Source organism: Prosopis cineraria, unplaced genomic scaffold (genome assembly GCF_029017545.1).
Source record: "Prosopis cineraria cultivar Desert tree isolate PC_DT_omini unplaced genomic scaffold, ASM2901754v1 PC3, whole genome shotgun sequence".
Classification (NCBI taxonomy): domain Eukaryota; kingdom Viridiplantae; phylum Streptophyta; class Magnoliopsida; order Fabales; family Fabaceae; genus Prosopis; species Prosopis cineraria.
This window is the reverse complement of record NW_026555334.1, coordinates 31,804,923-31,820,066: the sequence shown is the minus strand read 5'-3', so window position 1 is coordinate 31,820,066 and position 15,144 is coordinate 31,804,923. Positions and strand designations below refer to the sequence as shown.

The window sequence follows — 15,144 nt, the reverse complement described above, 5'->3', positions numbered from 1 at the left end:
ATAATTTGTCGAGGGATTAAAACCTAGCTATTTTCACATGTTTATCGAGGAGATTAGCTTAAGATACATGACCCTTAGAGATTTGAGAGTAGGAAAAACCATGATTCGAGAATGAGTACTATGATCTTTGGTCGAGTCAAACCTCATGATTGGTGAGTTTAGATAGTCCAATCACATGAACGAAGCCATGTTTGATATTATAGCCCATGGTTTTAGTCAAAAGATATAATTAGGATATAAGGTGGTCTGATCATGCATATGTGTTATCTGATGTGTTACATAGTTGTTTAAGTTTGTGGCAAGTTAAGATAATAAATTAGGCCATTGTCACATGTATGAGTGTCTTATGGAAATGTGTTATGTGATTAGAGATGAAAATTATGAAAATAAATTTAATTGAGAAAAGACAATTTGTGTTACATGTAACAGTATATATTTTGAGAAATCAATTTCGTTTGTGTGTATTTCTTCAATTGATACAATTGCATAGGGTAGGTATACCTTAGTTACTAAGTAGCTAAACTTACCCCTCTCTTTTAATATTTGATAGGCTTTAGCTCCGATGTGAAAAAGGAAGGAGCTATAGAGGCTTAGGAATGTAGGATTCATACTATAAATCCTCTTATTCTTATTCATTTTGTGTAATAGATTAAATATTGTCAATTAAATGCATTTTGCATACACTTGTACTATATTATTGTTAATGATTTTTGAGATGTATTTTGAGCCTTGAGTTATTGTTTGTAAGCTATTCAAGTGTTTAATATTGCCAAAATACTAGTACAAGTGTTGGGTTGTTGATTTGATTCTAATTGTGAATGTTGATTGGATTATGTAATGCTAAAACCTCCCCATTCTATTTTTGGTATTAAAGGAGTTAAGGGGTGAAAATTAGATGCTATGGTATTTATGTGCATGTGGTATGTTGTACAACTAGTTTTAAGTTTGTTGAGTATAGTATGAGCGTTAAGAATAGCTTTTAGTAAAAGTATAGGGTTTTAGACACCCCTTTAGTTGTAAAGGTTGTGAAAAAATGTTTGGGTATCCAACTTCCTTGTGTGACTTAATTTGAAAATTAAACCCATACCATTAGCTAGTTTGTGAAAAGAATTTTCTGTAAACGCTTAGATCATCTCATTCAAATATCGGACGAAGAAATGAGGCACATCTAAAGTTAGCCCAAATTTGCTATCAAATGATAATAAAGTTGCTGTCAACAACATGCAATATGCTGCAGTACATAACACAGAGAAGAACAGTCACAGCATATGTGCATAAAGTCATAGCACACTACTTTTTTTTTTAGCTTTTGACATTTCTCAACAGTTTTCTAGTTACTTCACTCTTATGAAGTATTACATGCTTTTGAAATATTATTTTACTTTGATTTAAAGTTTAATAACTGATTTTAACCTATTTTAAACTATAAAAACTTGAGATCTTATTTCTACAATTTTCAAACTTAGTAATCCCTTATGGATAAATCTCTTAATTACCTTAGATTATGGAGTTAATTGTCATTAGATAAGGAAGATATTTCATTTTCAGACTTATTCATTTTACATATTGCATTTTGTAAATGCTTGTGTCAAGGGTGAATACTAATTTTAATGCTTATATCATGGCATTCAACTGATTAAATGTTGAAGTTTTACAAGTCATTCGTTTACAACAGAGTAAGAGAGAATAACAATAGGGCAAGGGGCAATAACAACTAGGCAAAGGGTAATGACGACTTAGCATGTTTTAAGTGTAACAAGAATCTAATTAATTGTATAAGTGTTGCAAGTCATTCATTTATAACTGGGCAAGAGAGAATAACAATAAGGCAAGGGGCAATGACAACTTAACATGTTTTAAGTGTAACAAGAATCTAATTAATTACACAAGCGTTGCATGCCATTTCTTTACAACTAGGGAAGGAGGAATAACAATAGGGCAAGGAGCAATGACAACTTCCTATTCATTTATTGACAATAAGGTTTACATCATTATTTACAAGTTCAAGATATAGTGCAGCTTTAAAAGCATTATTCACGTTATTACATAATATTGACACTACATAAGTTGCATGTATATAGTACAACTTTAAATGTATTTACCTAAAAATACCAGTTGCATAAACAAAAAGAAATGCATGTCTCTAACATTAATCAGCATAGATTAGGGTGCTTGCAAGTCCTGACAATATGACCAGTCTCATGATATCTTTCATAATGGTAAACCTTCTTTTTTTGAAATTGAGATTCATGTCTTTCATCATAAGCCTTCTAATCTTCAGTAGCTCTAAGAATGCTGACTGTGAATTTCATTTGACCTCTATTACTTTCACACCCTATAATTAATGATAACATTTTTCTCAACTCTTTATATGTTGTCTCTTCCTTTATGCTTCTTGTTTTTACACTTCCATCACATATTGCATATTACTTTGGGCATCATATATTGAATTTTCCTTCTATATGAAAAAAAAATAATACATGTATTCCAGAACTATTAGCCATCTTTCATATCAACCTACACTACACACAACATATTGACAACTATCTATAATATACTGATAAATTATGCTTAAACTATTAACAACACACACACACAACATATTACAAACATGCACTACACATAAGATATTGAAAATAAACTTAACCTGTTAACAACACATCTTGCTATTTCATGACAAATTTATCAGCTCGACCAAGTAGTACTAGAATCTTAAATATATCATTACAAATGCAAGGCTAGTGACCACCCACGACTAATATACCCATAAGGAGAGAAGGAAACATCCCTATTCTATCAACAAATAATAAAAGACCAAATTAAATTATTAAAAGGGAGCACATGCAAACCAACCTCATAATTTATCTAGTTCCATGCGATCATAGTATCAGATTCTTTAAAAGACGAAGCTAGGTCCAAGTTGGTTTGAAGGTGAGCCTTCTTCCTTCACAAACTCCTACCTACCTTAGTCTGAAAAAGATCGTGATAAGGGGTTCACGTTCTAGCTACAAGATAATCCTACCTCGCTCATTCCGAAAATGATTGCAAGACCTCTCTCAATTGGTTATGGCTCCATTCCATGCAAAAATACCTTCCTTTTCCTCTTTCCTTTTTTTTTTCTTTTCATTCATCCAGGGTAAATGAGTCATTTTAGTTGCAAAATTATTCATACCTAAAGACCAAAGGACTTCAGAATATTTTTTTCTATTTAGTGAGACTTGGTTGTATGTAACTCTTTTTTATGGGACTTAGATTGTGATCTTCCTTAGTAGCTTTTATAAGAAATTGCTTTAATCAAAAGTTGTCTTTATTTAGTCAACTCTTATCATATTTCATAGTATTTGTTGCAATTGGGTTTCTTGTAGATACTTAGTGGGGATCAGAGAAAATAGACAAGAGAGAGACAATGCAGGGCCCTCTTTACATACTCCGTTATTCTTATATGTAAAAGATTTTTTAAAAGATTTTTTATCTCTAAATATAAAAAGGTGTCAATATATTTTTTTTTTAATAAATGGACTATTATACTCTTATTATACTGGAAAAGGAAAAGGGTACGTAATCATTAATTTATTATGAAAAAATATATTCATTTTTTATTTACAATAATTGGGGACAAATTAAAATATTGCTATGTTTTTAAGTAGATAACTAATTTTTTACTGATTTACATAATTCAGCTAAAAATATATTATATATAAAGAAGGAGGGAGTAATCTTCATTAATGCGTCTTACCAGGTCTCCTGGAGAGCAATGGATCCTATCCTAAATTCATATCTTCCACTTTTAAATTAAGAAAAAATCTTGCAAGAATGTGATATATCACGTCATCCATATCCTGTCTAGTAAAATATAAATTGATTTTATCAACAACAACAACAATAACAATAATAAATGGAGAAAATACAAGAAATAAAAAGGGCATTCTATTTGAAAAATAAAGTCATTAAAAATAATGATACATAAAATTTTATTTGATTAAACTACTGTAATTTTATTAACAGAGCATGAATGATATGATACACCTGTCCATGCAAGAATTTATCTTAAATCAATATATATTTAATCAATGTAAGGTAATCTTAGGTCAATGGAAAAAGAAAAAGAAAGAAAAAAAATTAATTACCCGTGACTCCCAACCATTAGTAAATATTGAAATTTGATTACAAACTAGACCAAGAAAATAATTAATTTTCTTATTTGAGATTGATTATGATTTTTCTTTTTATTGTAACCCTTTAACATCACACGGCAACATACAAAATATGTTTCACTAATTTTTTTGAAGTCTTTATTAGTTAGTTCTTCACGAGATAAAACTGGCTGAGTATGATGATTTATGTATAAAATGAGTTGCTATGTTTATATTTTATATCGATAATTGTTGTAAAAAATAAAACTTGTTATAAAGAATGAATTATGAGAATTTTGCTGGTAATTAAACTTTAAATATATTTGTTAGTGTTATTTGAATTGTGAGACATATTATTTTTATATAAAAAATAGGTGAATTGGATTCTGAAAACTTAACTAAATAAGGATATACCATTGGATTCAAAGAACGCTTATAAAACTATCTATAAATTTCTTGCCAACAATGTTCTCAAGTGGGATTTGAACCCTTAACCTTGTGAATTATAACTTTATAACTCAAATCCTTACCAATTGAATTAATATTTGTTAGCAACTTGGCATTATGAGACTTTTTTTGACTTCATAAACTAGCAAAACCCAACACACTCACTTTTCAAACTTTCATAACAAAAAATCATTGAGAATTGAGTCTAATAGAAAGGATTAATCTTTCACAACGTGGTGAATCAAAAATTGAATTCCTGTCGAGAGATATTTAGTGCTCAACAGTATCTTAGCCTCAAAATGAATAGTTGAAAGCCAGGGGCGGGGGGATTGCATAATGACGTAAGTGGTACCGATACAAAATTATGATATAATTATATAATGTTACATTGTGTCTCATATGAACATGACAATATATGAGCATATATACCAAATATATATTTTTTGGCGTCCAGAACCAAATGCAACCTATTGCAATAGGGAAAAGAGATTCTAATTGGTATAATGGCATGCATGATTAAGAGTTTGTTCCAGTTTAACGTGGACTTAAAGTGAGCCAAATGTTTATTTTTATGAGTGGCTTTAGGAGTTAACTAAAGACTAACCTTCTAGGGCGCAATGGAAGCAGAATTCAAAGGGGTTAGCTTAGAACTCAAGATTGCCTTATGTGTAACTCAAGGGACAGATATTTTTCAGTTGAAAATGGGATGCAAATATTCTACATTTTAAAATATTGTCAGATTCCCCTAGGAAAACATTATTGTACAAATCAAATCCAAAAACACAACGAAGATACTATTTCTACGCATCTGGAATCTAGCAAGTGTCATGGTGGATGGGGTAGGGGGAACCTCAAGAATCATTATAACATAGAAGTTTCGCTCTCTCTCTTTTGGTCAACCCTATTTTCCGCCTCTAAATGCTGCTTCTTTATTTTGCTTATCTACATATGTTGCTGTAGGCTCTTGCTTTTGTGATTAGTCGTAGTTCAAATAAGCACCAAAACATTCATCGGTGCCCGCAAAGCTTATTGTTCGAGATGACCTTGCTAGATGTGTCTCTCGTGGAGTAGTCCATGATCATGTAGATAGATTAATTCTCCGCGGTTCCAAGAACTCTAGACGATTTTATGCTTGTTTTTTTTTTTTTAACATTCAAAGACGGTTATTACCCTGAAATAATATTATTACATAATTGCTGCCTACAAGGGCAAACACCAACAGTTGGACAAAATATAAAATTCTTTTGCAACACTGGGTTCAGACGATTTTGTTTTAAACCGTATGTAGTTAAAGTAACGACAATGATTCCGGCCCACCAAAAATGCAGTAAAATGTTACCCAATCATAAATTTTGATGATGATGATACAGCTTCAGTGTTGTCCACATAATCACTATTACGTTGCAATTACTGATGATGGCGTCATATCTTTTTTTTTTTTTCCATCATCCCACTTAGTACCAGTTTTCATGGCAAGCAAAGCAGTAGTCAGAACGAGGCTGTAATAAGAACTATGCAGACAGGCATGATACTGCGGGGCGATCTGATGAGCACACATTATCCAATACAGCAGTCAACGGCTTGAGGGAGACAAAGAAAGATCAAAAATCAAGACTATATTCAAGCGGATAAAAGAGACTATATTTCCTTACCTTCGAGTCTGATCCTACGTTAAAAACCAAATAAAACATGCAACTAACAACAGACCCCAAAATCATGGTTTTGATGTTCTTCAATAAAAATCAAACACGCTTCCTATCTTCATTTTATCAAATGAAATTTAATGGCTTTCAATGAAAATCCTCGACAAAAACGATGTTCCTTTCAGTCTACGTAATCATATACCTAACCAGCACCCTCAGCTGTGACTTCAAAGTTCAAACATGTTTTTAGGGGAACCCATAGCTAGCCTTGCACTGGACAAAAGGAGGGCATCTGGCGCAGCCAAAACATGTCAAGTGCTTCATGCTGCGTATCTAACAGGATTAATGAAAACAACATAGATTTGCAGCACTTCACCAGCTGCCACTATGCCGAAAATATAATTTGATAATTGGTACCATTAACATGTCCCTATCATCAGACCTACTAATCCGATGAGATCGATCCAAATGGATGGCCATCTCCAAGGGCTAGTAACAAGCAGACAAATAAAACCAGAGACTTAGTTTGGAGACATCTAAAGATAATCCCTAACTAACATGGAAGTTGCATGCTCGACCAAAAACCTAATCGCAGACCGAAAGTCGAGACCCTCAACCTTCTCTGCAGGTGCTACCTATTCAAATACATAAATTACAACATGCAGCAAAGAATGGCAGAACACAACCACCAGATGAGCTAAAGCAAGTAAGATATTGATGGTACAAAACTACAACCTATCTCAATAAAACCTAACATGTAAAGCGATTCACAACATCAAAAGCTTCTTTAAAAGAATAGGCAGCTCAACAAAACTACCATTTCATGCTGAAGAGTGAAATGGTATCTATGAAAAATCCGTATAATTGTCACGAATATAACAAAAATAGGGAAAATTAATCTTTCCACATGTCCGCAAATTCATCAGGCTCCAAAGAATTAGACATCTCATGCATTTTCCTCCTTGTCTTCGCTTTGACCTTCTTTGCATACTTTCCAGCCTTCTTCTTTTTCTCCAAGGCTCGAATCTACAAGAATGAACTTCAAAACGTCACAACGAGAATCAATGATAACAATAGTTTCGCACTAAATAAAGCATCAGTGAATACCTGATTTGGTGAAACGTAAAATGGGTTTTCATAAAGAGTTGGGCCACCAAAACTGCCACCAAATATTTTAATTGGGTTTAAGCAGAACCTTGGACCAACCTAATCAAGCAGCTGGCATAGGTTAGACAACTCTTATAACTTGACAGATCAAAACCTAATTCCAGAAACCAAATTTCAGACCTCAACCAGTGTCATTTTCTCAAGGCCTCCTCGAGGTATTTTGTCTGATTCATTATGAGGAACAGAGATCTGTTAAGCAAAAAGAAACAGCATCATACATGAAATTATTTAAAGTGCAGAAGTCAACATGATGCAGAAAAAACAACAAACGTATGTTACACCAACTGACCAAAAAGCGAGGGAATGGGATTATCATTCCCTCAATCATTTGCAATGTGTTGTGCCCAGGGTAATCATAACTCATATTTTCTTTCCTAATTGAACATCAATACTTCGTTCAATTAGGAAGAATGAAAGTCCGTAACAATGAACCCAAAAGTTTAGCCTCCACATTTATACAACTTTTTTAAGGATGCATTTGAAATTGCTTAAAATAAAACATAATCACAAACCTGGTAATTCCTGAACCATATATGATCATCAACTATGGAGAAAACAAAAACGTGATCATAGAAAGGCTTTATTTTATGATGGTCCTTTGGTGTTCCAAATATCTGAAAAGACAGCATGTATACATCAGCAATACTTGAAATGGCACTCGGCATTTAATACCCCAGAAATGAAGAGGAGAAGAAAACTAACTGGTCATACCCATGCGCCTTAGTATCTATCTAAAATTTATTATTGAAAGTAAAATCTAGTTTCAAAATCAAGAAATGACTTTAAGAAACTACATTCTGCTGGCACAGAAAGTAATCAGAATCAGAAATCTAGTAAATACGAATACAGGAATGGAAAAGACCTCCCAATCCCACTCACTACTTAAATAACCCCAAACCATGATGATGGCATTAATGAAATATTCTCGTCCATAGACATAAAATAAAGGGGAAATTTTTCTTTAGCAGTCACACGGATGAAAATATAAGGGCAATTTATCTTTAGTAGTCTTGTGGATATGCACACTAGTATAAGTGAAGACCCCAAACATATCAGGAAATGAAAATTAAATAGTTTTAAAGGCTAAGGTCCAATTTTAACCCTATATTTATTTTCCAGGAGCGCTGGGCACCTTGCACTCTTAAGTGGGGCAATTCTCCCCCTAAACTATTTTTTTGGAGCAAAAAAGCCCTCCCAGAGGTGAGCCATTATCTCCTCCATTTTCCTTCTCATGCGGCATCCGTGTGAGCCCATGCACAGTAAATCTGACCCAATTTACTCCAACCCACTGCAACAAACTCTCTCATCCCAAATCCGGCAATCAATCTCTCTCACCATTTTTAATGTTCAATTCCAGCAGATATTTCATGAAAGACAAGTTGTTCTCTGCCAGGCAAGTGCTAGAAAACTATAACATATGATGGCTGCATGAAGATTTCAACCGTTCAGGTTCAGGGGGTGAAATTTTTGTTATTTCATGAAAGTGGCTTGGGGAGAGTGGGAACATCCCCTAAGAATAGGACAGGACAGCCAACTTTCAAAACGATATATTCGCAAGTCCGACATGTCTATAGCAACAAGAACAAGAAGCGGTATCAAATTCTCAAACCCAATCCACCTCCTTCCGGCTTTTTTGGAAGAAACAAAATCAACAGCAGAGAGAGAAGCAATCGGAGCACCGCAAGTCCCCAGAAGCTCAGTCAAAATGAAGAACCTATTCAAACAATTAATAAAATTCATTTCAAAAGTTAATTTTTTCTCTCCTCAGAAACAGAAAATCTGCACAATACAGACATACCAGCAGAAAGCAAAACACCAGAAACAATTTGAACTTCATCAAATTGAACAACAATCTTCAAATCTCTCTCTTAAAAAGGACTTGTATCATTTCAGGCTGATGCCCCGTCATCCAAGGAAGGCAATAGATGCAGTGATGGAAGGACTGAGGAAGCCCCTGTTAAGTTCAGACACAAGGAAGCCGCCTTTGATCTTTCACCTCAGATACAGAGATGTCCACCCACAAGTAAGACAACAGATGGAAAAGGAAGCAAAGGCAGGAGAAGCTCTTCATATGGCTTGGTCAGATGAATGACGGAAGGACAGAGGATAAAAGGGACAACTGAAACGCGCACTCTATCTGCCGCGATTGACAAACATGAGGAAGGAACATGACTTGGTCAAAGGACTTGCTCTCTCTCTCTCTCTGTGGCTTTTTTCCACGTGATAACACATAATCAGAAAATGGAATATTTAACGCTAACTAGCATAAGGGCATTTTTGCTCCTCAAAAATAGTTCAGTGGGAAAATTGTTCCACTTAAAAGTACAAGATACCCAGCGCTCCTTGAAAATAAGTACAAGGGTAAACTTAGGCATTAACCCTAGTTTGAATTAGAACACACACTGCACAAACTAAAATGATATTCTCAACATTCTATTCTGTGAAACAAATCAGACAAGAGTAAAAACCATGTTATCAGAGGATTTCCCATTCAATGTTTTAAATAAAAACCATAGACAACTAAGAATGATGAGAAAAAACACACAGATTACCTGCAATAACATCTCTTTTAAAAGTTTCCAATGCGCATCTTTTTCAAAATTTGCTGAAAATGTCAAAAGTGGGCGGGAACCTTTTAGATGATTTCCAGTTAGCTTCAATTCCTCCATTGTGTGCACTGGAAAGCAGTCAAGTAAAATATGATCAGTTAATAAAACAACCGTCCTGGAGGCTAAGTAATAGCCAAGAAAAAATATGCACGCACACACACAAACCCATCTACTATGGGAACGGGGAAGAATGAGACCACCCAAAAAAAGATCAGGGAACCCAGAAAATTAATTTTTTAACCATAGTAGTACGGAAATTAGCACAGAAGAGTAAATAAAATCAGAGAAGAATATCACCAGCACTAACTAAAAATTTCACAGATGGCCCGTTAGGGCATTTTGCCATCCAGAGATAAAGATCTTTTTGCTTCCTGCACTGAAATTCATAAAAATAAAAGGGGAGTAAAAAATTAGAGTGGAACAAGTTAACAAAGTCTAGAGGAATGAATTAGAATTGAACTGAAAACTCTGCAAAGTAATGCCTCAATCAACTCATAGTTAAATCAAAATCATGCTGCTGGGATGAAAAGGACACGCCAATAATGGGAAAAAAAGGTAAAAGTCAGACAAATCATAATTCTGTAAAATCACAACCATCATAATCATGTACCCGGTGTGACCAAAATAATGAATGGACCATGCCATTTAAAAGATATTTTTATGCACCAGTGAAAGCATATCACATGCAACACAGTCAATCCGCAATCCCACATAAATTTTTTGTGGTAAATAAAAGAATACCTCAAAGAATAAACTGGAAGAGCAGTTTTTAAGCTCAACAAGCTCATTCAGGGTGGCACCTTTGGTATCCTTAGATTCAACCTTGTTATCCTTCTTACAATGAGGCAAAAGCGAAACCAAATTCAACATTAAATGCCGGTACCTAAATCATAGAAATCATCCCACCCGATTAGCAATATGCAGAATGTTTAACCCACAAAGTAAGAACCTATCAAGATAAATATTTGCTTGCACCTATAGCTGATGCGTCGTGAGCAAGTAACCAGAACCTTTTCTTTGTTCCTAAATCTGGATGAGTCAGCATCCCCCACTTCATCCTTTACTTCGCTCTTATCCTTCCAACCAAAGAGAGTCCGCTTTGCTCTTTCTGGTGCAACATCATCCTTTTTTGAGGGTGCCGCCACCTCAGTCTCGCTGTGCTTCCTTTTTTTCCCCATAGTTGGTTAAGAATCTGATAAACCCAGAAAACATAATTGTGAAACAAACACTAGTAATTTTCTTAGTTCAACGGAAATTTTTCCTGCAGAACACTTAGCATTTAAATCCCCGTACTTCCCACAGGCAAAGATACCAATAAAAAGAAGAGGCAAGTCACTGGGCTCGGCCCAGCCCGGCTCTTGCCCGATGCCCAGCCTGAAGGATGAACAGGCTGCAAAATGCAGCCTGCTGCCCAGCCCTGCCCACAAGAAGCCCTAATATTTCAGGCTTGGCATGACAGGCTGGGCATCTTCGGGCCACCTTGGACAAGTGATAGCACCCTGCCCATCATTTGTGAAGAAAAACTTCACTAAATAAACCTAATAAACATAATTTTGAGAAGCAGATATATTAAATAATTCAACCCAAAATGGTTTCTGGTTCAATTGTTTCTGCAAACCAATTTTAGATGCGCATATTATTAACTCATTTAAGACTCAGAGTATAAATTTGCACATGTGGAACCAATCTTCACAGCACACAGTCAAATATGGAACCAATTTTCACAGCACTCAAGTCAAATTCAACTGTCATCATCTCCATTTTAGTAACGCTCAAGCACTTGAATTCAAAAGTTTATAAACTTGAAAATAATAGAATGAGCATATACATAATTTCCAAGTCATGCAGTGGAGCCACCGATTATTACAAATTGAAAATAATACCCAATCGAAGGGGAACAGAGAATATTACAAATTGAGAGAGCGAGAGAGACACAATCACAATCACAGGCTCGAACTGAGAAGGAGTACTTCGTCGAACTGGGACCTAGAAGGAGCACAAACGCGACACGACAACTAGACTGCCGTCGAACTGAGAGAGATTGAGAGGTATGAGACAGAGACTCAGACGTCGTGTTTAGCTCCACTGCTCGTCGCTTAACTGAAGGAGAACAGAAAGCTTCGCAGACGCAGTCACGCACACCATGTAATGGAGACACGGACTCAGACTCGCGAGATTGAGAGACGCATCGCAGTTCGCAGACGCAGTCACGCACACGCACAATCGAGGTGGCAAACGGGAGAGGGGTGAGTGGAGAGTGACGGCTAGGGTTGGGACTTAGGAGGGAAGGGGAAAATCGAAGTCGTAGAGAGATGGGAGAGTGGAGAGCAAAGAGTGGCGGCTAGGGTTATCACAGTGTGAAGTTTAAACACCTTGAAAGTCAAACTAAAGATTACCCTGTCACAGTAAGCATCTGAAATTCTATTGCTCACCGCGCGTACTCTGATGAGAAACACAGCTGCACCACGTTATTTATAATTTATTTAATTAAAATGTTTTTTAACATAATTAAAATATTATATTTTTATTAAACAAATTATAAATAACGTATTATATGTATGTTCGAAAGAATATTTAATAATAAATTAAACTTTCATAACAAACATATTATATATATATATATATGCTCCTTCCATTTTTATTTGTAAAAAAAATTGTCATTTTTACTTTATTTTTTTATATAAGTAAAATCACTTTTTTTAATAAGCATTTATTATAAATTTTTTAAATTACCCTTCATTATCTACAATCATGAGAAAAAAAGTGAGATTGAATAAAGGGTATTTTAATCTAACTCTCTTACTTTCAAATATAATTAATATAGCTAATTAATTTTCTTAAACTATATGATAGAATTTTTTTTCCTTGTAAATAAAAATAGGTGAAGTATATATATAATATTGTAGTTTACTACTTAAAAGGTAATCAATTATTTGCTTGTGGGATAAAAAAAAATCTTAATGGGGACAATATTTTTACCAAATACAAGTGGTGATTTTTTAAAAAAATATAATTAAAAATATTAATTAAAGTAACATACAAAAAAATTATATGAGAATTTTAAAATATTTATTAATTTATTTATCTAAAAAATGTTTGTTAATTTCATTTGTATCTTAAATGTATTTTAATAATAAATGATAGGGTAAATAATATTTTTAAATATTTATTTTAATAATAAATGATAGGGTCAATAATATTTTTAAATATATGTGCTTGATAATTTTAAAATAAGGAGGAGAAATTGATTTTTTTATGGAGTCCATTGCAATATTAAACGGAAGCAGGTGCAATTTCAACACAAAAGTGAGTGAAATTTTCACTAATTTATTGTAGGATTTAAAATTTTGTTATGTAGAGATTAGAGGGAAAATAAATTAAATCAAATTAAACTTTGGTTGAATAAATTTAAGCTTGTACAATAAGTCAAAGGCTTAAACTTGGCCAAGCCTATCTTAAACTTAACATAAATCTATTTAATAAATAGGTTGTGCTGAATCCAAAATAGGCCAAGACTTCTGATAGCATCAAGCCTATTCCAATCTTTAGTAGAAACAAGAAATCTTCTAAACCTTCCAATCTTTAGATTCGTTTGACATAAAAAATTAGTATATTTTATTATTAACGTCTTGAATCATGGAACATCATTTCATATTCATTAATTTCGTTTATTATTTTGTGTCATTTACGTCCTTTTTTTATAACATAATAACGAAATATGAAATGTATTTCATTGACAAGCAACATAAAATAATTGGGAGGAATGGCCTTAAGGAAAAGAAAAGCCTAAAACACACTCTTAATCAGTCACTTACAAAACCCATGGTTGAACATAAATAATGAAATTTATATTATAAAAATATTTGTGTACCGCGGGCAGGCAACATACCTTGCCCCATTGCTCACCCTTGCTCTCATATTGGCCCAACGTAAATATGCCCAAATCATGAGGAGGTGCTCTTTTTGGGTTAGGGTAGGAGAAATCTCACTGGGCCAACCCCTGCAAATCAAGTTTCATGATTAGCCTACAAGCAATTATCCTCACTAGAGTGCGTTGAGATGAGAAGATAGCACGTGAAAGAAAAGAAAGTATTCCGAAAAGAGAACAAAGGGAAAAGGACGAGTTTTCTGAAAGCCCGGGGCACCAAGCCTCTTGAGTAAGGATGAAAATACATTAGGTTAAGTTAAACTTTAATTAAATAGGTTTGAGTTTATTTAATAAATTAAAAGTTTGAGCCTGACTTGAAATCTGTATAAAATTTTTTCACGGTTCAAGCCTGAACCTAACTAAAATATAGCTTGATCGGGCCTGAAAGCCTACTTAAAAGTAAGTCTTTTAAATAAATTCACATTTAAGTTTTAAACGTCTCAATATACTTTATGATTATTATAGTATATAATATATAACTTAATTTATTAATTATAATATATAATAATTGAAAGAGCTCATCAAATACAATACAATATAACAATAAAGTAACAATATTAAAATTAATATATAAGTGCAATATGATTGAAAATATAACTAAAAACAAAAAAGAATAACTTGGTTAAACATCAAACAGTGAAACTAATATGTTCATGAGATATGCTACACAATATATATACACATGCGCGCGTGTGTGCTTATGTAAATAAGTCAATCTGTTGTAGTAATAAGATATGCCTTAAAAAAATAGGCCTGACCTATTGAACTAAATAAGCATAATTAAAAGCTTGCACTTGACTTAAGTATATTTAATAAATAGGCCAAGCTGGGTTGAGCCTAAAATAGGTCAAGCCATGCCCTGGCCTATTTTCACCCTCACTCTTAAGAAACTAATGAGAGTTGAATGACTCCTGATGGACAAGCTTGATAAATCTTTGAAATTATTGGTCCTTCCCTCAAATAGACCAATCTCATTAATGCCCATTAATAGCCCACCACAATAATGGACTAGAAAATGGCCTATTTTAATGTAAATGTTTTAGGCCTAAACTTGAAGCATTATTTCAGAGGAATCAGGAATCAAGTTTACCAATAAAAAAAAATCATAAATGAAGAATGATAAGAAATAATGATATGGATTTTATGGGGGGCAAAAATAATGATCTGTAGTTATAGATTTTTTAGAGTAATTTATGTTCCTAATTAATATTTGTTTG

At 33.7% G+C, this 15,144-nt stretch overlaps 1 protein-coding gene and 1 long non-coding RNA gene across 3 annotated transcripts; both read right to left on the bottom strand.

Moving 5' to 3' along the window:
- Positions 1-6,916: 6,916 nt before the first annotated feature.
- Positions 6,917-12,387, bottom strand: LOC129306294 (ribosome biogenesis protein BRX1 homolog 2-like). 2 transcript variants are annotated; one of them, XM_054946797.1, is made up of 9 exons: positions 11,911-12,387; positions 10,975-11,191; positions 10,741-10,882; positions 10,297-10,375; positions 9,943-10,067; positions 7,903-8,004; positions 7,511-7,579; positions 7,331-7,429; positions 6,917-7,249 (listed from the first exon to the last, which is right to left on the bottom strand). In XM_054946797.1, exons 2-9 carry the CDS (start codon positions 11,175-11,177, stop codon positions 7,118-7,120), a joined length of 951 nt encoding a protein of 316 aa, XP_054802772.1. In that variant the 5' UTR covers positions 11,178-11,191; positions 11,911-12,387; the 3' UTR covers positions 6,917-7,117. The 2 variants fall into 2 exon arrangements, with proteins under 2 accessions (XP_054802772.1, XP_054802773.1); XM_054946798.1 differs by having other exon boundaries at positions 11,941-12,387.
- LOC129306295 (uncharacterized) lies at positions 9,000-9,935 on the bottom strand. The gene is made up of 2 exons (XR_008592186.1): positions 9,189-9,935; positions 9,000-9,104 (listed from the first exon to the last, which is right to left on the bottom strand). It is a non-coding gene; the product is annotated as an uncharacterized LOC129306295 (long non-coding RNA).
- Positions 12,388-15,144: the final 2,757 nt, after the last annotated feature.

What these genes read in the sequence shown, in the direction of transcription:
- LOC129306294 (XM_054946797.1), bottom strand. Translation starts at nt 11,177, where the DNA reads ATGGGGAAAAAAAGGAAGCACAGCGAGACTGAGGTGGCGGCACCCTCA. An exon ending in TAAAAGAGATGTTATTGCAG is followed by an intron (nt 8,005 to 9,942) that starts GTAATCTGTGTG and finishes CTGTCTTTTCAG; the next exon opens with ATATTTGGAACACCAAAGGA. An exon ending in TTTACGTTTCACCAAATCAG is followed by an intron (nt 7,250 to 7,330) that starts GTATTCACTGAT and finishes TCATTCTTGTAG; the next exon opens with ATTCGAGCCTTGGAGAAAAA.